This window comes from Neophocaena asiaeorientalis, unplaced genomic scaffold (genome assembly GCF_003031525.2).
Source record: "Neophocaena asiaeorientalis asiaeorientalis breed wild unplaced genomic scaffold, Neophocaena_asiaeorientalis_V1.1 scaffold223, whole genome shotgun sequence".
NCBI lineage: Eukaryota > Metazoa > Chordata > Mammalia > Artiodactyla > Phocoenidae > Neophocaena > Neophocaena asiaeorientalis.
In genome coordinates, this window is record NW_020175045.1 from 2,514,676 (window position 1) to 2,536,713 (window position 22,038).

The window sequence follows — 22,038 nt, forward strand, 5'->3', positions numbered from 1 at the left end:
GAGCTATCATTTACGTGCAGGCGGTTTACTCACTGGAAGCACGTGATACGGTGGTCTTTAGTATACGTACAGTTGCGTAAGCATCGCCGTAGTCGATTCGAGAACATTTTATCGCGCCTCTTAGCTAAGCCACTGTCTGTTTCTGTAGGTTGGCCTCTTCTGGGTGTTTCAGGTAGATGGAATCATCCCATATGTGGTCTTTTATGACTGGCGGCTCTTCACTTGCTGTCGTGTTTTCAGGGTTCATCCATGGCGTAGCATGAATGTGTACATGCTGAATAATATTCCATTGCGTGCATAGACCGCTTTTGTTCACCCATTCATCAATTGATGGACATCTGGGTTTTTCCCCTTCGGCTCTTATGAGTCATGCTGCTGTGGACATTTGTATACAGGTCTTTGTGTGGACACACACGTTCATTCCTCCTGAGTGTATACCTAGGAGTGGAGTTGCTGGGTCATAGAGTAACTCTGTTTCTAACCTTCTGAGGAACTGCTAGACCGTTTCTGAAGGCAGCTGCACCTGCCAGCATATGTGAGGGTTTTCCGCATCCTCACCAGCGCACAGTGTAATCTTTTTTTTGTTGTTTTTTTAACTGGAGTCAACATAGGGCATCATCTTAGTATGGCTGTGATTTGCATTTCCATGACGGTTAGTGACATCGAGCATTTTTTTCTGTACTTCCTGGCCATTTGTACATCTTTGGAGAAATGTCTGTGTAAACCCTTTGCCCATTTTTAAACTGGATTATTTGTCTGTGTTTTTACTGAGTTGTAAGTTCTTTGTATATTCCAGATACAAGTCCTTTATCAGATGTATGGTTTGCACGTATTTTCTCTGATAAAAATATTCTCCCCCATTACCTTTTTAGCTTTATTGTTTCCTGTTTTTCCACATATTCTGTGCTCTAGTTAAGATTTCGCTTTTCCCCAGAGGTGCTGTATTTCCCTCCTGGAAATACAATAAATAACAGTAAATAGTCACTCAGCAAACATTCCTTGAGCCCCCGTCGTGTGCCAGGCTCCCCTCGCCAGGACATACCTGAGAACAGAGCTGAGCGGACCCCTGCCCTTCCGGAGTTTGCGCCCTGGGGCTGTGTCCTGAGTCTCAGGGCGCTGTTAGGGTTATCGTGGGCTGATTCCCACTCTCCCCAGAGTTTGGATATTTATAGATTGTGCCTGGCAATGGTGGACACAGCTGTTTTCTGTGTGGATGAATTAATGAGCTCAGGGACCCTGTCTTATTCATCACCGTGTTCCCTGGAGCTGGTATTTACGAAACGCTTGTTGGCTCCTTGAGAATTTCCGTGGTCCCCACCGAGACTGGGTAAACACAGCTTTAAGGCCCCTTTCCATGTAAAAATATTTTTACATGGAAAGGGGCTGGGCTCTTGGGATGACTTCGGAGAACAGGTACATTCTAGAGCTGTGGTCTCCACACATTTTTAGTCATTAAGGTATTGGGGACTGCCAGTTGGGGACACCCCCCATATACACACTTCATATACAGACACTTATGTACACACACTCATACATGTGTACACACATGTACACATACACACTTAAACATATACACACACCTCATATTCAAACTCATACACACGTACACACTCACGTATGTATGCACTTGTACACACCCCCCACATGCAACACCTGAACACACACTTATACACATGTACACAATTTATACATATGCATATTTTAGTAATTTGTATGCATGTACTATACTAGTCTTATGTACATTATAATATAAATTAAAAAGGAAGAGATAGAAAATACGAGTGCAATGAAAAAATTCAAAGAAATAAAGAAAATACAAGTAGAGTTGCTAATACCTTCTTCCTGCACTTGGTGGATTGTTGCGACCCTGAGATACATGCCCTCACTTGAGAGCAGCCTGCTTTAGAGCACATGACATTTAGTGTTTTTATTTATTTATTTATTTTTGGCTGCGTTGGGTCTTCGTTGCTGTGTGTGGGCTTTCTCTAGTTGCAGCGAGCCGGGGCTACTCTTCGTTGTGGAGCACAGGGCTCTAGGCATGTGGGCTTCAGTAGTTGTGGCACGTGGGCTCAGTAGTTGTGGCTCAGGGGCTCTAGAGCCCAGGCTAAGTAGTTGTGGCGCACGGGCTTAGTTGCTCCTTGGCATGTGGGATCTTCCAGACCAGGGCTCGAGCCCTTGTCCCCTGCACTGGCAGGCGGATTCTTAACCACTGCGCCACCAGGGAAGCCCGACATTTAGTTTTTGTATGGAGTTTTGAGGCCCTTGGGGGTTCCCAGATACAAGCTAAGCCCTTGTTTATTTTCTTAATCTTTAAGGTCAGTTCAAGGCAGCTATATTTTAAATCCTAAAATGCTGAGTGATTTCACAGATGAAAAAATCTGGTCATTAATTCTGTATTAGAATGTAAACCAGAATCTTGCACTGAAGAATTACTTTAAGAAGTAAATCATAAAAAGTGATATACAATGACGTTGTAGAAAATTGAGAAGGTGGAGAAATGTGATCTACCCTTTGTTCTGTTTGTTTATAGCAGTGTTACTTGGAATGAGACTTTTTCCCCCCAAGGGATACCTTAACCTTCTTTTTTTAACTGAAAAGAACCTTTTTTTCTTTAAAGTTCTAAACTCTTCTCTGTACTAAAAACCAAACTGACCTTTTAACAGGGTTTCTGTGTTTGTTGGCAGGCTGTTAGATATAGAATCTCTGAGTTGTCTTTCCCTGTCCTGTGAACGAGACGTGGTGACTTCTTGTGTCTGAGGAGCTGAAGTTGTAGGGCTTAATGCTTTGATCTGTGTGAGCAGGAGCTCCAGCTCAAGCGGACATGCAGGTTCTCACACGTTAGAATGATTGTGGTGGCAGGGACGCAGTGTGCTCTGCCTCTGGAAGTGCCGGCACGTGTAGAAGATCGGATGGCCCATTTCTCTGTTTTAACCGTTTTCTTGACTCTGGAGAAAAGGACGACTCTATTTTTGCACATAACTTGTAAATATTTCACTTCTTTTTCTCTGCCCAAGTTGAAAACTAGACTTGCCCGGTCCTAGACATGTGGGCGTGTTTGCTGATTCATGGCGTGGTGGTTTATGAGAGAGGAGGACGTGGCCCTGAGTGGACCCCCCAGCCTGAATGAACGAGCGTCACCGGGGCCGGGACGGGGTTTGGCTGGGTGACGTGGCCGGAGTCCACGTGCTGAGCCAGCAGGCGGCGTCTGAGGGGCGGCCTCCCTGTCTGAGCAGCTGCGCTCACCTTGTCTCCTGCAGACTCACCAGCGCCCCAGGTCAGCGAGCCGAGGGCCCCGGCCTCCAGTCGGATGCAGATGCCGCCGGGGAACCCACTGCTGTTGTCGCTCACGCTGCAGGAGCTGCTGGCCAGGGACGCCGTGCAGGTGGAGCTCATCCCCGAGAAGAAGGGCCTCTTCCTCAAGCACGTGGAGTATGAAGTTTCCAGCCAGGTACCTGCGGCATGCGGTGGGGGGCGGAGGTGGTGGTGGGGGAGGGCCGCCGGGAAGACCCACAGTGGCGGGCAGGTCCCCCAGCATGCTTGCCCCTGCGGCCGCCCCCCAGCGGCCCTGCCCGCCCTCGCTGCTGGAGCTCCGCGATCCTGCCTCTCAAGACGCTCAGGCGGGCTCTGGAGCGCAAGCCTCGGACGGGCCAGCCTAGGGCGGTCTTGCAGTGCTGGGATGTCCGCGAGGGTGGGAGTGTGGACCCCACAGAATGTGGGCTCCACACCCCGAGTCAAGTGTGTGTGGCTCATCCCCCAAATGGTGCTGCTGTCTCTGTTAGGGGCACCCCTGAAATCAGAGTTCATTGATGCCAGACGCCTGGCCCCGGGGCTGGCTGGGCGCGTAGAACCCTGTGGCATCTGCAGCGTTTATCTTTTTGTCCATTCGCCTGTTATCTCGGTTCAGTTAGGATACGTTTTGATGGGAGCCTTTATTCTTTATCCTGGGGATTAAGTCATCGGCAAGCTAAGAGCACCCGTGCGTGTGTGGCGGGGGGCAGATTCGCAGGGTCAGTGCTGCCCCCGCCACGGAGAGCTGCCCGGGTCACAGGCTCGGGCAGCAGCGCTGCAGGGCTTGGGCTGGGAAAGCATCATGACCGTCATTGCAGGGAGAAGGGTGCGTGTTCAGAACCCGGGACGATCCCCGTCGTGGACGCTGTTTGCCGTGTTCCGTGAGAATCAAGAATCACTGCATTTTTGTTTCGTTGTGTTTTAAACCCAGGATGACAGAAATCTGGGAGTAAACTTCGCTCTGACGCTGGTCGGTGCCGCTGCCAAGGGGGAGGGCAGAGGGCAGGGAGGGAAGGAGGCCCTCGCGTGTTTCGGGGACAGCGTTGCCGTCTAGCGTTGCCGTGGTCCGGCCTCCTCGGCCGCGGTGAGAAAGGAGGCTCCGGCGCCTCCTCTGGGGCCTCGTCGCCCACTGGCCGGGCGCCCCGCACGTGTGACAAGCTGCTCTTCTGTGAGAGTGGCCTTATCTTCAGTCTCATTAAATTGCCCGTGAAGTAAATTGATGAGCTCGTAACGAACATTTTTAGAAGGGGGCCGTTTTGCCCAGGTCACCTCCTGTGACGTGCGTGGAGGGGCCGGCCCGCTAATGTTAGGACCGCGGGGTGGCTCCTGGGCCGTGGGGCTCCGCGGGCTGTGCCCCCTGCTCGCAGGCTTGCTGGAGTTGGAGTGGGTGCAGACGTGGCACGATGCCCGCCGGAGGTGGACACACGTGGCTTCATACGTGTCTTTCGTGTAGTGTATTTAGCTTTTTTGTTTTTTTGGGGGGTGTTTTTAGGTTCCCAGCAGTATTGAGCTGAAGGAACAGATTTCCCATCTTCCCCTCCTCCCACTGTCGCCCCCCCCCGCCCCGCCAGATGGTGCATTTGTTATAGACACGTCCTTGTCACCCAGAGTCCACAGTTGACACGAGGGCTCATCTTGTTATTCTTGTACGTCCTCTGGGTTTGGTCCACCGTTGTAGAGTCACGCGGTGTAGCTCCACTGCCCTAAGCGTCCCCTGTGCTCCGCCCCCAAGCTTTGCCTTTTCCTGAGTGTCGTGTCATTGGAACCACACAGTACGTCACCATCTCAGGCTGGCTTTTTCCAGTCAGCCATGTTAATTAGTGACTAGTGTAACGTCGTTAATCTTAGAGGTCGCCGCTCGTGCTGGCTCTTGTGAGAGCTCTTGTATGCGACCCCTGTGAGGCTGCCCTCTGGACGGGGTGCTCGTCCTGTGGGAGCCGCGGGTTTATCAAGGGCGGGCTCTCGGTGGGCTCTGTCGGCACTTGCATCTGAGTTGCGTGTCTGCCCTGTTGCAGTCTTCGTGTTCGGCGTTTGGTCTGCCTTCAGGCGGTTGGGTCTGTTTCAGGAGGCGCAGTGCTGCTTGTGTTAGCACGGTTTGAAAGTGTATGTTGAGGACATGCCCTCAAAGGTATTCCCATGTGATACCTAAGGGGAGGAGGGATGCTGCCATACAGGTGAAAACTCCTGTAAGGAGACTCGTCTTGTTCGGAAGATGCAGAATAATAGGCGCTTAATTAAATACACAGTTAGAGCTATGCAGTGTTTAAAAGTTGTATTTCCATCCATCAAGGACATGGAGGGTTTCTCCTTCTGGTAAAGGCCTGGTGAGAGAAGGTGAGGAATTTAGTCCTGTTGTTTCCACAGGTTCTGTTTAGTGGTGGAAGGGGAAGGTAAGGGGAAGCCGTGAAGTGTGAGGGTTTCTACTGAGCTCCGAACCTCTTCTCTTGCAGCGCTTCAAGTCCTGCGTGTATCGACGGTACAATGACTTCGTGGTCTTCCACGAGATGCTGCTGCAGAAGTTCCCGTACCGCATGGTGCCGGCCCTCCCGCCCAAGAGGATGCTGGGAGGTAAAGCTGGGTTTGCTGGTGGCCAGGGGGCGTAGGGGGGTGGGGTCCCCCCACCCAGTGCTGAGGTCCTGGCTCCGTGATGGACGCCACTCTCCACTCGTGGCCCATCTTCCTCTGGCCCTCTGCCCAGCAGGGATGGGACGGTAGCAGGGCTGTGGTGCAGCCCCAGCCCCTGGGGAATCTGGGCGCAGCTGTGGCTTAGAGCCCAGGTCTGGAACGGGATGGTGACATCACCTGGTGCCCTTAGCTACGTGAGCCTCCTGCTTGATAACTGACACGTAGGGAAGTGCCCCCTTCTGCAAGGGAGAAGGAGTGTACCCCAGTTCTCCTTCCCAGAGGACAGAGGCCAGGCGTCCTGGGGCTCCTGAGTGGGGGACCAGGAGCGCTGTTTGTTTTGCCGGCTCTGGGAGAGCAGTGGGTACCACCATAGTGTAACGTGTTCTGCGAGAGAACAGAAGTGAATGTCAGCCCAGTGGTCTAACCTGCATCTCAAAGGAGATGAAAACGATAGCAGATGGCCGTCTCATCTTCATGCTTCACCGGCAATTACCTGGGGCTAGGTGAGGGATCACAGGTGTCCCCGGGCCCCTGCACTGGCCCGTCTCTCCCAGGGTTCCAGAGTGCAGGAGGCAGCTGAGGCCTCCTCTCGGGTCCCGTTGATCTTCACCCACAGCCCTTTGCTCAGATTCTAGATGAAACCCGATCCGAAGGCAAGTACCCAAAGCTGACCGTCGATTTTCTGCCGTTTTCCACCGTCCTAAAGTACTTGCGCGCTCACTGGTCTCTGACTAGATCAGAGTCTGATGGCGTCGTTTTCTTTTTGCCCCACCTGAGCACGTGGAACAGATACTATCACGTGGAAGGGGAAGGATGCTGAGGGCAGGAGTTGGAAATACTTTGGGAGCAAGGTGGATGCTTAGTGAAATCCAGGCATCAAGGTTGATTGGGTGTGGGTAGGGTTTAGAACCTGGAAACTGTCGTGCAATGCTTGGTCGTGTGACTCAGCCTTAAGGAAAATGTAGCCTTCAATGGACGGGGTCCTCGTGGCCTTGAACGGGGAGATCCTCTTCCAGCTTTTTTTCAATAATTTAAAAATAATACTTTCAATACCATTTTTATTTGTGGTCAGATTTAAATACTCTCAGTACATCATTGTACCCTGACTTTTTTCGCCCTTGGAGTGAAAATACGTAACCCAAACGAAAGCAGTTCACAATTGGAGAGTGAGTAATGAGTGATGTGAACAGGAAAACTGGGTCAAATTAATATACGAGTTCAGGAAAACCCGTTTGTTCATAGAGAGCAGCATCAGAAAGGGATCACAGTGAGGGGTCCAGTGCCATTGAGTAAAACCAGCGGGCTGTGTGGTTTTCCTTGGCAGATCCCGGACCGGGCGTGTCCGTAGGCGGCGGGGCGCGGAGCTGGGGGTCTGGTGCGCCTTCTGCAGCCTGTGGTCCGTGTCCAGTGCCCCCGGCTGGCCCTGTGGCTTGGAGAGCTCTCCGCGTGGGGGGCACTGGGCACTGAGAGCGAGGTCACGGGGGCGCGTGCCCCAGGCTCTGTGTGGTCACTCCGTGTTCTGCGTCCAGCCGACAGGGAGTTCATCGAGGCCCGGAGGAGAGCACTGAAGCGCTTCATCAACCTGGTGGCCCGGCACCCGCCCTTCTCCGAGGACGTTGTTCTCAAGCTCTTCCTGTCCTTCAGCGGCCCCGTGAGTACCTGCCGCACAGCTGTCTGCGTGCGGCGGCCTGAGGCTCCCCGGGTCTTATTTTCATTCTTTTTTTTTTTCGGCCGCGCCACGCGGCTTGTGGGGTCCTAGTTCCCCGACCAGGGATCCAACCCAGGCCCACAGCAGTCCCACTTATTTTCATTCTTAAATTTGCTTTTGTTTCGTGCTCTCCCCTTAATCCCCTTGTTTGGGTGCCATGACAGAATCTATTTACATGGGACAAACACAGATATGACTTATATTCTCCCAAGGTAACAGGTTGAGTACGATTCTAAGAGGCATCCCGGTTCCGACTTCGCAGGGTTTTGTGTGGAAGGGGTGGCTTTTCAGCGCAGTCTCTGAGGGTTTGAAGCTGATACACAGGAGCCTCTGTGGTTTGGAGGGTTGACAGACAGGCTAGCGACTCCAGATGTGAACGCGCATTTACTTAAAAAAGAAGGCTGAGGACTTCCCTGGCAGTCCAGTGGGTGAGACTCCGCCCTTCCACCGCCAGGAGAGCAGGTTCTGTCCCTGGTCGGGGAACCGGGATCCTGTATGCTGTGCGGTGCGGCCAAAATAAAAAAATAAAACAAAAGGAAGGCTGGGCTGGACTCAGTGCCACGGGGAGCGCCCGCTGAGTCTCCCGGCCGAGCTGCAGGGTGGACGTGTGTCCTGGGAAGTGAGCTCTGTGTGGACCTTGACTCCGGTGGGACTTTGGAGCAGCAGCGTCCTCCAGGCTGCCGTCAGGCCGTCCCGGTCTGTCAGGACGCCGAGGCACAGCCCGACGACGCACCGCCTGGACAGCCCCGTGTGCCCAGGGCTGAGCTCTTCGAAGGCGGAGAGGCTTCCCCTCTCCTCGTTGGGGTGGGCGGAGGGGGCTCCAGCGAGGACGCCCCACATGGCCTGCGGTGGGACAGACGTGCCCTCACCGGCCGCGGGAAGATGCGGGCGCAGAGACGCAGAGGTGGATTCCACGCGAGCCTGGCCGCCTCCTTTACCTCTCTCTCCCTGGAGGCCAAAGGGGCCTTTGACCCCTAGAGACACTGTGGCCTTTCACTGCGATGCCCGGGGGGCCTGTCGGTCGGCCCCTTTTATGGGACCCGTTCCAGACATCCAGGGAATGCATGCTGTGGCCTTCTGCCCTTGAGCTGGGAGGGTGGGTCTTTCGAACCCTGGGACTGGACAGGCTTCTGTAGAACTGGGATCTTTACCACAGCAGAGGGATGTGGTGGGACGAGGGAGCTACGCTCAGCTCCAGGCAGAGGGAGGGTGGTGGGAGGGCGAGCCGCTGCAGAAGCCGGGTGGCGTCAGGCTCCAGAGATGCCTGTCCCTGGGCCTCCCAGCACCATTTGCTTCTTGGTAAAATGAGGGAATTGGGACAGATGCTCTTCAAGGCATCTCTGAGATGTTACGATTCCTTCACCCACACACAGCTGCGCGTTAGGGTCTCTGCCTGTATCCTCCGTGGCTCTCTGTGGGGCTCGTCTTAAGGCTCGGCTTTGCCAGGGAGCCTCCCTTCAGAGGGCAGAGCTCAGAGCCAGGGCTCGGGACACAAGTGCTGCCCTTACTCTGCTATCAGCTCTCCCAGGGCTCTGGGGGCCCTGACCCCATGGGTCTGCTCATAGGAAGGAAGGAGACTTCAGTCCCTGTCTCTGTGCCCCACGTGGGACCTTCCAGGATCTAGTGACTCCGACGTCTGTCCCAAGTACTCACGTCCCTGGTCTGGAGGTGGAGTTTCCGTTTTTCTGGAGAGAGAGCTCCACTCCAGAGCTGGAGTTTGCAGTCCTGTCACGAGGTCGAGCTTTCCTGCCTCTGGAAGACCGACCACCCCAAAGGTTAAGGCCAATGGGAAACAAATAGAACAGGAAACAGGAAGAGATTACAGAATACTTACGTTAAAGCAAACACACGGAGGGCTTCCCTGGTGGCGCAGTGGTTACGAATCCGCCTGCCAATGCAGGGGACACGGGTTAAAGCCCTGGCCTGGGAAGATCTCACATGCCATGGAGCAGGTAAGCCCGAGTGCCACAACTGCTGAGCCTGCTCTCTAGAGCCCGTGAACCACAACTACTGAGACCACGAGCCATAACTACTGAAGCCCGTGCACCTAGAGCCCGTGCTCCGCAACAAGAGAAGCCCCTGCAATGAGAAGCCCGCGCACCGCAACTCAGAGTAACCCCTGCTTGCTGCAACTAGAGAAAGCCCGTGTGCAGCAGTGAAGACCCAATGCATCCCCCCCCCCAAAAAAAAAGGCCAACACGTGGAGACCCTGCTTTCTGGTGGCTCAGTTGGTCTCACGCCTCTGGTCCTGTGGCTGGTTGAGGGTCAAGTGTTTCTCTCTCGCTTTTGCAGGATGTGCAGAACAAGTTAAAGGAATGCGCTCAGTGTGTGGGAGACGAGTTCATGAATTGTAAGCTGGCTGCTCGGGCCAAGGTACTTTTTGATTTTGATGATCCCTTCCCCCAGAGCAGTAATCACGTGAGCAGTTAGTGATGTTTGTTTTGCCTCTACTGTGTGCCAGACATCGTGCTAAGACGGGTCGCGTGGTTTTCTCCCTTGACCCTTGTCTCAGTTGATCTGAAACGCAGTGGGTGTCACGCCCATTTTACAGACGAGGAAACAGAGAGAGAGGCTGCCATTTGCAAGGTCCCAAACGCCTAGGCAGAGGGGCCCGGGTGTGACTGAGCGCCCTCCGACCACAGGGCCCACCGGCCCCTCGTGCCGTGTCCTCAGGCATTTCGTGATTCAGATGGATGGATGCTCGGTCATCAGCTTCTTGGATTTCAGGGGATTGATTGTTGCACTGGTTTATTTTTAAATTTAGTTAATCTGGTCTCTTTCTCAAAAGGGTGAAAGTAGCTATTTGGTACCTTTTTTTTGTTATTTCTTCTTAAACTACCTCTCCGTACAAAAATGCAGACTCCTTTACCTTCATTTTATTTCCTAAGCATTGTGTAGTTAACATTAGTTACTATTAATGGGTAGTTACTATTAAAGCTGGTGAAAAGTTACCCTTTGGGAATAAATGAGGAGATGCAGAGGCCGGGCCCCCGTGCAGAGTCAGGACCGCACGTTCATCGTGTCGAGTTTGCAGATCGTATTTTTTGTGGTGTGCGTGCAGCGTTGGTTTCTGTGTCTCTTTTGGACGAGAAGAGGGGTCCAGGGCGGGCGCTGGAGAAGGAAGTGGGCTCCTGGGCTGGGCGCTGCGTGGCCTGGCCTGGCGGTCTGCGCTCGTTTACCTGCTCGGTCGACGGACTTGCTTCCCCTCCTGCTGGTCGTCTTTTCTGGAAGGTTTTCACGTCTGGTGATGCATAGTCTCCTCCCTCCTCCCCCGTCAGGACTTCCTCCCAGCCGACATCCAGACTCAATTCGCCATCAGCCGGGAGCTGATTCGCAACATCTACAACAGCTTTCACAAGCTCCGCGACAGGGCCGAGCGGATGGTGTCGCGGGCCATCGACAATGCCGCCGACCTCCTCATCTTCGGGAAGGAGCTGAGGCAGGTGACCCTGGTGGGCTCCATGGGGTCAGTTGTGTGGGGCGGGGTCTTCAGCCTTTGGTGGCGGGCTTGGAGCAGAAAGTGTGTTTACCATAATGACTCTCGTTCTGACTCGTTCTACCCCAGAGGGGAAGGAAAGGGCTGGGGAGACGAGATCGCATTTAGAAGAAAGAAGAGAGTTGGAGAGTGTAGGCAGAGCACCGGGGTTCCCAAACGTAGGGGCTCCCCCTGTTGTCAGGATCAGACCTGGGAAAAGGTTCATCTGATCCGGGAAGGGCCGTGCTCGGCTGGTCACACCTCCTCTGCTCTGGAGGAGGGGCCGGGCCTCCAGCCAGGAGGCTGCCCTCTGCAGCTGTCCCCAGAACTGCGCGCCTCAACCCTGCTGTGCACACATTCCCTCGGGGGCTCACTGACAGTCGGCTCCAGGTCTTGGTGGATCGAGATCCTGCCCTTCTGCCCGGCTCCCAGCGCTCCTGAGCGTCACGTAGCAGGGGTCTCGGTTGGGAGATGTGCAGGGCGGCCACCCTGGGGTGGTGTGCTGCTGGGCAGAGGGGGGCGTCGGGTGGGCTGCCCGCCCAGCTTCCAGGCCTGAGTGTCTCTTCCCCTGTGTGTTTCCTTTCTCCTCAGTGCTTTAGGGTCTGACACGACTCCGCTCCCCTCCTGGGCCACTCTGAACAGTGGCACGTGGGGGTCCCTCAAACAGGCGCTGAAAGGCCTGTCCGTTGAATTTGCACTGCTCGCGGACAAGGCTGCACAGCAGGTGAGTGGGTTTGTTCTCCGAGGCGCTTGTTTCGGAGAGCACTCTGTACCGTGGTGTGCGGGAGCGTCTCCTCAGGTGGACGTCACAGTTGAGTCCTGAGTGAGTGGTAGGGTCGGAAGGGCATGTCCCCGTCTGCTCCGGGTGTGGCTCCCTGTGAGTCCTTTACGCGCTTGAGAGGGTTGCTAATGATGTGGACAAGTTGGGTTCTGGTGTCTTGAGATCTGACCTTGCTGGGATGAGATGTGCTGTGTCCCTGGAGATGTAACGTTGCACTTCCCAGGGTGTTCCGGGTGGACCCAGGTTGCTCCCATGGTGCTGTCATAGCCAAGCAGCATTTGGCCACTTGAAAGCTCATCAGAACAGCCAAGCTCCCAGCACCCCCAGAGGATCCCCCGTGTCTCGCCCTAGACACCCAGTTTACCTCAGGAAATGCTTCTGCTCTATGGGCAGGTGTTGTTTGTGGAAATCTGCAGTCTTGTAGTCGTTGGGGTTAATTTGCAGGTACAGTGTTTACCGTCAGAGGGGATGTTCATCTGGGTGCGTTTATGCTATAAAACTGTTCCATAATTTGGAGGGTGAGAGTTTGCTTCCTAGTGCTTGGGGACATGGGCTTTAGGCTGCTGGTGGCTGGTTTTAAATGCATTGAGATGGAGGCCTTGCTACCCGGCTGAGGCTCAAAGCTCCTTAGTGGTGAGTCATGGAACCACAGCAACGGGTGGGTCAGGGGGGTTGTCAGGCCCCAGGGGGGATGCTCAGGTGCCAGGACAGCTCTAAGTGATGAAAAGGGAATCTGACCACGTTCCTGGCATGGAAAGTGCTGGGTGTTCTTCCCCTGGGGTCCCCGTGCCTGAGTGTGTCTTTCAGACACTGAGCGTCGCGCGGAATTGGCACCGGGGCCCAGTCCATCTCCAGGTGAGAGGAGCCCACGTTTCCATGGCGGGTGGCGTGGGGTTGGGGACCAAGAACGTGGTGTCAGAGGACTGGCTGGGTAGAGAGGCGGGCGAGCTCGGGCAGCCTGCTTTGTGCTGGCCTGTGTCTTGTGCTGGGACCTCGCTTGGGCTGCTTTGGTGCCTGGGTACTTTTCTCTGGGATTAGAAACAAGGGAGCTGGCCTAGATCATTAACAGCTTTCTGTTTAACCCTTGGCCCTGTACTCAGAGCTGAGTCTGTAAAACATACACACGAAGCTGTTCTGTTGCTGGGACCCAGGCCCTGGGCCCACAGCTCCCTCTTGGACAGGTGGCCTGGAGGGGTTGCACAGAGCGGGGTGGGAACCCCAACTCGATCATTTCCAGCATCTTTTCTGATTCAGACCTGGATGCTGCTTCTGCCCTGACGAGGGGAGACGGGCGTCAGGCTTCTGACGTGGTGCGGTTTGAAGTTCCTCCTGCCTCCGAGGTTCCTCACAAATGCTGCTTTGCAATGTCATGTCTGCATGGTGCTGTTTCCTGAATATCCCTCATTGCTCTTGGTGGTTTCTATGTTGAAGTGAAATCAGTACAGTTTTTTATTTTTGCCGCACGCGGGCCTCTCACTGTTGTGGCCTCTCCCATTGCGGAGCACAGGCTCCGGACGCGCAGGCTCAGCGGCCATGGCTCACGGGCCCAGCCGCTCCGCGGCATGTGGGATCTTCCCGGACCGTGTCCCCTGCATCGGCGGGCGGACTCTCAACCACTGCGCCACCAGGGAAGCCCCCCATCAATGCAGTTTTAACACGAAACTGGCTCAAATGGCCTGTCGGGACTTTCATCCGTCAGAGCTAGGGTTCCACGTCACCCTTGCTGTGCAAGTGAAGATATCAGAGGGCTGGTCCTAAATTCCGTTTTTATGTATCACAGTTTTATTCTCCCCAGACCTGTTAGGAGACCTGATAACTGCGTCCCAGCCAGACAAGTGAGACTCACAGCGGGGCTTTCTTCCTTGGTGCCAGGGCGTGTGCCTTCTGTAAAGGTGCACGCGCTGGGGGTTCAGGGTCTTGCACAGCATCAGAGAAGAGATGGGACTTGGGAGCAAATGACACACGCAGGAGTCCCCCCTGCTACACAGCCGGGGAGGAACCTCTGTTCTCCTGTGTCCCCTGCCCAGTCAGGAGGGACAGGGCACCTGTGGCCATCTGGTATTTCCCTTTCTGAGTTGAAAAAACCTGCAACATGCCTGTTATTTTCCTGTCACCTTACTGGCTAGATCCTTGACTGTGGGTGTGGGATTGAATGGCTGGGAACCTCTGGGCTCAGCGGGCCCGAGGGCCCAGGGTCCCCTGAGTTGGTGCCGGAGCTTGGGTGGAAGCCCCCGGCTCCCATCCAGCGCTTGTGTCCCCATCGGTCTTGGACTTCTCTTCATTTCTTCTGCCTGCAGCCTCCTCATACCGAGTCTGATGTGTGGTTTATGGGGTGAACTTTTCATTCTCTGCCGTGGCTGGAGCTCTAGAGGTTTTAGAAGGGGCTTGGTTTCCCGGAGGAGCCGGTGCTGCACTTGGGAGAGGTGCTCAGTGCACCCGAAAGAGGGACTTGACGCATATTGGTGGCTGAGGGATGTGAGGGTGCGAGAGCCCCCCAGCACACGTGGCTGGGACCACAGAGCTAGCATGGGGGGTTCCCTGGAAACCACCGTAGCCTGACCGTTGCTGTGGCGACGGGGGGAGGGTGCGTGGTGGCCTGCAGGCCCGTGTTTGCTGTGCCTGGAGCAGGAGGTGGAGAGACCGCGCTTCTCCCTCATGCTGCCCTCCCTCGTCTCCAGCCACCAACTCTGAGCCCAGAGCAGCCCAGCCCAGGGCTTTGGCACTGACTCCTCCTGCCTGGGAGCGGCTCCGAGCATCAGTGCCCGTTGGCCGTGTGGACGTGGCTCGTCCGTGCGAGCGGCGCTGGGCTACACGCTTCGTGGGTGCGGTGGGTGACTCCGGGAGCGGGGCTTCACCCCGTCGTTACCAGGACACCCAGTCGGCGAACAGCCCCCTCCCATGACGCCGTGGGGCCCCCCGCGTCAACCTGGGTGCAGAGGTGTGTGTGGGGTCCGTGCCCCGCCCAGATCTTCAGAGTCAGTCCCGTAGCTGCAGACCCTCCCCTCGGCCCCTCGCAGGCCGTGCTTCTCTCCCTTTCGTTGAAACTGCAGCGATTCCCCTTGTCCCCGGTGCATCCCTCCCACTCGCTCCCCCGTTTAAACCCAGCCCCGCTGTCTGCGGACGGCCAGGCTGCTGGGCGGGTAGGGAGGCGAGAGGATGCGACGTGGGCACAGGGCACCCGGCCCTTGTTCTTGTCCATCTGTGGGCTCTGAGGCTTCGGCCTCACGTTGGCGGGCTGTCGTGTGGACGGGGCCCCCTGCACGGCTGGCCCGCGGTTCTGGGGGCCGAGCCAGCCCAGGCCCGCGGTGGGTGTGCACCCCTGGCTCTGGGTCCTGTGTGCTCGGTCGGCGTTGGCCCACCTGCCCCGTGTTTTCCAGGGCAAACAGGAGGAGAACGACGTGGTGGAGAAACTGAACCTCTTCCTGGATTTGCTCCAGTCCTATAAAGTGAGTCTCGGCTGCTGCCTGGTCAGGGACAGAGCTGTTGAGAAGGCTGCTGTGACCTTTCAAGGGTGTGATTCTGGGGGACATGGAAAAAGAGCCTGAAGCCAGGGCTGCGGGGTGCGGATGGGCCTCCAGCAGGCTCCCCGGGGGAGGGGGGTGTGCGTCCTGCAGGGTGCTGTGGGCAGGCCTCTGGCTTCCCCGATGTGAGAGCGAGGGGCGCGTGCGCGTGAGTGTGTGTGTGCGTGTGTGTGTGTGTGTGTGTGTGTGTGTGTGTGTGTGTGTGTGTGAGAGAGCGTGACTGCCATCGCTCTTTATAAACGCACGAGGGGCTGGCCCAGTGGGAGCCGCCTCTTCTAGGGTATGGAGGTTCTGGGAAGTCAGGCCTCAGCTCGGGGCAGGGGCGGCTTTCCAACCATCGGTGGTGGGTTGGATCGTCTGTGAGCCCTGAGGATCCTTTGTGCTGAGCTCAGGGGGAGCTGGCCCAGCGCCGGTGGGGAAGGTTCTAGAAGGGGTTCCTCTACTGGGTGGGACAGCAGCCAGTGAGTGGCCTCTGAAGTTGCAGCCCTGTGACTCCGTGGCTAGTATTCCTACAGGAATCGTGATCGGGGTTACGTTAGGGCCCCAGGGAAACGCCAGTGTGTCATCCTTTAGGAGACCGATCTTGCTGCTGGAGGGGCACTGGCTTTCTGGAAGTCGGTCAGCATTACGTGTGAGGTCCAGGGCCGTCCCCGCTCTGCGCTGGTCATTTCCCCGTGGGTTTCTGGCTCTGCTGATTGGCACCGTGACCCCCTCACAGCTCGCCCCGGGTGGCTCAGCTGGACGCTCCCTTCCACGAACACCGAGAGTGGCGTGAGCGGGGTGCGTGTGAGCTGTTTCTCAGCAGGAAAAGCCGTCCTCGGCCCCAGGCGTGGAGGCCGCGTGCAGCGGGTGCCACCTGTGTCTCCCGCCTCCTGGGCTGACGTGCCACCTCCTCCCGGCAGGACCTGTGTGAGCGGCACGAGAAGGGCGTGCTACACAAGCACCAGCGGGCACTGCACAAGTACAGCCTGATGAAGAGGCAGCTGACGAGCGCCGCCGTGCAGAACCGCGAGCCCGAGTCCGTGGAGCAGCTGGAGTCCCGCATCGTGGAGGTGGGCCGGCGGCCTGGGCCCGCCTGCGAGGCGGTGGGCGGGCCTGAGGGCACCTTCATGACGCCCGAGCACCGGCTGACGGAGCCGGTGTGACCGATGTGTTGCACGGAGGGGGCGCCTGGCCCTCGGCTCAGGAGGGACAGGGTGCGGGCCCTGGCGCTCCTGCTTCCCACCGTGTGCTGGGCCAGTCGCGAGGGGCTCTCTGCTCTGCAGCAGGAGAACGTGATCCAGACGATGGAGCTTCGCAACTACTTCTCCCTGTACTGCCTGCACCAGGAGACGCAGCTGGTCCACGTCTACCTGCCCCTTACCTCCCACATCCTCGGGGCCTTCGTCACCTCCCAGATCCAAGGGCACAAGGAGGTGGGTCCCCCACACACATCTGGCCGTCCGGGCCAGTGCCCTTCGTCCTGCAGCAGCCCTTCCTGCAGGTCTGGCAGCCCTGCGGCTGACCTGGAAGAGTTACTTAGGAAATGAGTGCAGTGGGTGGGCTAGGACTTGGAACCATTCCCGTCCAAATCTGCTCGTCCCGTTGTAGCCGATGGTACTCCTGACGTTGTCCTTGTGGCTCCCGGGGGGCGGGGTGGTGGGAGAGCAGAGCAGGACCGTAAAGGAAGAATTTCTTCGCTTCTGGAGGAGTTCCAGACAGAAGCCAGAGGCAAAGCACATGGAATCCCCAGGAATGAGAGCAGACAGTGGGTGTCAGTGCGAGGAGGTGCAGGGGGACCGCAGATGCGGATATTTCTGTGAAAACCCTGCTGAGCCCTTGAGAAGCGCCGTGACGGGCCGGGGACCCTGCGGACTGCGCGGACAGCCGGGGTCAGCCACAGCTCTGGCTTGGCCCCCAGGTGCTGCCTGGGATGTGTGTGCGGCCAGGGCTGAAGGGACACTTGCAAGGTCCCTGCCCGGTTCTGCATTCGCTGGCTGGCCTCATAGTAGCCGACGCCCTCCTTCTCTCTGACGCCCTCCACCCTGGGCTCCTTCTCGGCTCTGGGGGCGCCGGCACCTCCTGTGAGGGACACACCCGCCGGGTGCCACGTCTAGCTCTTTGATACGCAGGCGGGGGGCGGGGAGGTAGCGTAGGCTCAGACTCTCTGAACCTCACATGCTAGCTGTCTCGGCTTCCAGCTGTGCACCAGTTCTGAGCTCTGAACGGCCTTGGTTGGCTTGTTTAAGCTCTGCGCCAGTTTCCCTACCTGGCAAGTGGCGTAGAACGTGACCCTTGCAGCCTTCCGAGACCGGCTCGGGGATTCGGTGGAAGGGGGCTGCTTGGTCGTCGTCCTGTGGCCGTGCTGGGCACACACCTGCCCCGCAGCCGTCCCTGACACCAAAGGAGTGGGAGATCCCGACAGGTCGGCCAGCTGGAGGGGACGGGGCCCACGCGGGGCCCCGGGGGTGGGCTGGGGTGCAGTCTGGGAAGCTGGCGACCCTGCCCGGAGGGCCAGGGAGGCTTTTGTGAGCAGCGCGTGGAGGGAACTCAGACCTGTAGTTCGGAAAGGTGCCGGGCGGCGGCTGGGTGCACGGATTCAGGGGTAGGAGAGAGGAGATGGTGCATCCAGGTGGGAGGTGGCCGGGCCAGAGCGGTCTGGAGCCAACAGTGCTGGAGCCGCCTGGAGGGTCTGGTCAGCATGTGGTTAGTGTACAGATCCCTCTCAGACTTGCTTTCAGAACCGCTGGGCCCGGGACTCAAGGGTCTGTGCTTTCAGTGGGACGCCAGGGGAGTCGGGCACGAGTGAGAAGTGTTGCCCGCCTGAGACAGAAGTTCCTTTACTTTCTCTTAGTGCCTCAGTGACTTTTCACAGCAGCCCGAGGCCAAAGTACCGTTTTAATGGTTCTGTTTCTTACGTTCTTAGCTCCAGACAGCGTCAGAGCAGTGGTCCACGTAGCCTGTGACAAATGCTGAGTTTCCCTTGAGCGTTTCTCATAGTTCGTGGTGCCCCTGGAGTTCGCTGGGGTGCCCTTGGGCACAGTGTAGGACCTGCAGGTGTGGCCAAGGCAGCAGCAGCGCTGGGGGAGGTAGGGCTGTACGCTGGTGAGACCTCACGGGCAGGTCCGGGCGGCCAGTGGGGACATTTCCTGACGCGATCCTGGATTTCTCCGCCGCGGGTGACTCGTGAGTGCCCCAGTCTCGAAACTCGGGGACTAGGCTCTGCTCCCGCCGCACGTTCCCAGGGCCATGCTGCTTCCTGTTGTGACGCGAGCCCCGCTGCCCCAGTGCTGGCCTCGGACATGGGCCTCGCTGCTCAGCCTCCTTCCTCGCAGACGCCTGGGGCCGGGAGCTGTGGTGGCGGCCGCCCTGCTCTCGCTTTGCCCATCTCTGTGTTCCTCTGGTGGACGTTGTCTTGGCCTCTGAGCCGCCCAGAAGGCCGGCACCTGCAGACCTGTCAGAGGGAGCAACCCCGTGATAACATTTGTTACGTCGAGCAGACCCGTGCCTTTCTGTCCCCGTGCAGGGGTGGTGGCACCGGCCACCATGACCTCTGGTTGCAGGTCTGCCCTTACCTGGGCTGGTCTGTGGAGGGGTGTTCAGAGCGCTGGGCCGCGATGCGGGTGGGAAGGCCGGCCCGCCCCCACTCTGGGAGCTCTGGGGGAGGTGACACATGCGCTGGCGTGGCTGCACGGGCGTCTCCTCTCTCCGTGAGCATTTTAGGAGGAGAGAGCTGGTGCGTCAGGCCACAGGCGGCCTCCATCTCCTCACCCTGCACTGCCCCTTCCTCCTCCAGATGAGCAAGGTGTGGAATGACCTGCAGCCCAAGCTACAGTGCCTCTTCGCTGGACCGCACGGCGCCCCAAGCCCACCAAGGTCCCCGCAGGACGGCCTGTCTCCTCACTAGTGCCGGGAGGACGTGGGCGGCAGCTCCGGCGCCCTCACTAAAACTTCTTTCCAAATGGTGTGTTCCTGTTTAATTCCCTTCACGTGGTGGCTGCCCCGACCCCGAGGGGGCCCAGCGTTGGGCTGCAGACCCTTGTGGAAGAGCTGATGCCCGGGCAGGGTGGGGCCGGGTCCTGGTGGCCGTGGCTCCCCTCCCCTCGCGGGGAGCAAGGCCGAGGACATGCGCTAGGCCGCCGGGCGTCCACGTAAGCCGCGGCCACACGGGGTCTGTCCCGGTTGCCCTCGACCCTGCCCGGCCCTCCCGAAGCACACCGTGGCCTGTCAGTCTGGTGGCGAGAGTGTTGAGAGTCCCTGGAACGGTTTTCTCCCAGGACCCACAGAGGGCGAGGCAGCAGGGATGGTTTGCACACAACAGATCGCGCAGGGGGGCGTGTGCTGGGGCCCATGTGCTAGAACAGTTGGGAGGGTTCTGGAATAGCTGAGCGGGGAGACGGGGGCAGGACCGTCCCCGCGGCCGGCGTGCTGCCGTCGGACGGCGGTGGCCGTGTCCGACACCGAACTGGCCAGCGAGACCTGCTGCTGCGGCCCGCAGATAGCCCTGGCCGTGTGAGCCGGGGCTCGAGGGTCCCTGGGCCCAGACTGTGAGCCTGGCGGCCCTGGTGTCTGTGTCCCTCCCTCCATGGCACGCACACGTGGGCACGCTCACACTGTGACCCTGTCGTGTGCCCGGCGGTCTGAGGTGCGGAGGACAAAGCGAGGACCAGAGCGTCTGGAGGTCCGTGAACCGATGCTTCCGCCGTCTCTCCAGGTGCGGTCGGCTGCCCGTCTGTTCTTGGGAGGCCGCACCGTGAGCGTCGAGGCTGGCAGGGCAGTGGGCTCTGCGGGGGGATCTGTGTCGCTCTGGTAACCCTCTGTTACACCGACTTCACTTCTTTGGGGCAGCAGGAACCCTCCTTCCAGCCTCCCTGCCACGCTTGCCGGCACAGAGCCTGCTCCGAGGGGGCGGCGGTCTGGAGCCGGGTGGGCTTATGTCCGCCTGGGGCCTGGGTGTGTCCTGCCCTGAGCCCCTGTTGTGTAAGTGCCCCCCGTCCTTCACGGTTCTCACTGGCTTGGGAGGGCGCTGGAGGAGGTCGACTGCACCGAGGGTCTCTGAGGTCCCTGCCTTCCTGCAACACGTGCCTGGGGGTTCTGGGGGTTTGCCCTTGGTGTGAGGCACGCATGTGGGACCCAGAGGCTCTGGGTGACAGGCAGGCTTCCCTGGTGAGCTGACACACGTTACAGTCCAGGGCAAAGTGAGTGTGCCCACCGGGGCCTGGGCTCACCCACACGTGGATTCTGCCTGTGCCAGCAAAGCCACAGGCGTGCGGGGAGGCCGGCTGCACCCCACCCCGCCGGAGCCCCACGGCAGCCAACGTGTGCCTTCCTGTGCCGGGCTGGCCGGTCTCCTGGACGAGTAGAGGGGTGGTGCGCCCCCGGAGCCTGGCCAGCGGGGGCCGCCTGTGCCATTTGCCCCTTTGTGCGCTGCTTCTGCGTTTTGATCCCTCTGTGGAGAAACGGGTTCCCAACCACTTCGAGTGGCTCTGTGCTGCCCGGCAGGTTGGTCCCCAGGTGCTGTGTACGCTTGAGCCGTAGAGCGTTGACCGCAGGCCTCTGCTGTCCTGGCCCCGCGGTGGTGGCTGCTCACCCCCGAGGTCTGTCCGTGGGTGGTGAGGGACACGAGGCCACGGGACAGCGGAGAGCGGGGGAGACGCCCTGGCCGCGTGGTGGGTGGTGGCGCAGCGGCACGGAGGGTGGGGAGCGTCTTCCCGGTCAGGTTGAGGCTTGCCCTCCCCACACGGGTCACCAGGGAGAGCTCTGACAGCAAAGACATCAGATGCACTTTCCAGGAGAGAATCCTCCTGGCGGGACTGGCTCCCGCGTGGAAACCAGGAGCACGTTCTTGGTTGGAGGCCTGGCCTCGCTCTTCCTGAGAGGCTCACCTGCAGGGCACTTTCTGGTCCACCCGCTCCCCCCACCCCAGGTGCTGGAAAGGGGGAAGATGCTGGAGTGACCGTGTCCCCCTCGTGTGGCAGCTGGGGGCGCAGAGGCACCTTTTCCACAAAGCTCCCCGTCCGCCCTCCACCCGGGCTGCCGCTGGGTTTCCAGGCTCGGCGGGCAGGGTTTTCTGCTCAGTGTTTGCTCGGGGAGGGGGAGGAGAGGCTGCTCCAGCTCCAAGGTGGGTCACGCACACCTCTGCGTCCGAGCTTTCCTCGTGCCCGGGAGAGCCTGGTCACAGCCCCGTGAAAGGACGTCCGGTTCCGTTTTCCCGATGGGAGCCCTTCGGCCGCTCCCGTCCCGTTAGGGCACTCGTTAGGGCTGAGTGCGGCTCACCACTGCCTCGGCCTGGCCCGAGGCGTGCGCCTTCAGGCCACGCCCCTCCAGCCTGCGTCCAGCTGACTCGGTGGTGACCCAGTCAGCGGGCGAAGACGCAGAGTGGGGAGGAGGGAGGGCGTGGCCAAGGCAGGCTGCCATGGGGACCCGGGGCTCGGGCTGCCGGAGGTCAGGACGGTTCGGTATCTTAGGCCTTTCCTCTTGCTTTGCGTTGAGTCTGGTTATGTATGAAGCACTTTATACGGCTGCAGGGATCAATGACCATCACACCCAGTTAACTGGAATTGTTTACAAACGAGCTACATTCCGAGATTTTTATCACTGAACTTACATGAACGACTATCATTAAACGTGTTTATAAAAGTCGGGTCAAGTTGTGAAGTTT

At 58.3% G+C, this 22,038-nt stretch overlaps 1 protein-coding gene across 3 annotated transcripts in view; it reads left to right on the plus strand.

The window, feature by feature from the left end:
• Positions 1-22,021, plus strand: part of SNX8 (sorting nexin 8) — a 41,434-nt gene extending 19,413 nt beyond the window's left edge. Inside the window, exons 1-12 of one of the 3 annotated variants that reach the window (XM_024763557.1) lie at positions 5,211-5,391; positions 5,579-5,622; positions 5,739-5,856; positions 7,443-7,564; positions 9,914-9,994; positions 10,900-11,060; positions 11,688-11,820; positions 15,255-15,323; positions 15,972-16,178; positions 16,301-16,450; positions 16,664-16,813; positions 19,174-22,021. In XM_024763557.1, coding sequence (XP_024619325.1) covers positions 5,793-5,856; positions 7,443-7,564; positions 9,914-9,994; positions 10,900-11,060; positions 11,688-11,820; positions 15,255-15,323; positions 15,972-16,178; positions 16,301-16,450; positions 16,664-16,813; positions 19,174-19,284 — 1,248 coding nt within the window. In that variant the 5' untranslated portion in view covers positions 5,211-5,391; positions 5,579-5,622; positions 5,739-5,792 and the 3' untranslated portion in view covers positions 19,285-22,021. Of the gene's footprint in view, positions 1-3,257; positions 3,449-5,210; positions 5,623-5,738; positions 5,857-7,442; positions 7,565-9,913; positions 9,995-10,899; positions 11,061-11,687; positions 11,821-15,254; positions 15,324-15,971; positions 16,179-16,300; positions 16,451-16,663; positions 16,814-19,173 lie in introns of those variants that run through there. The other 2 variants (XM_024763558.1, XM_024763556.1) reach the window with 2 other exon arrangements.
• Positions 22,022-22,038: the final 17 nt, after the last annotated feature.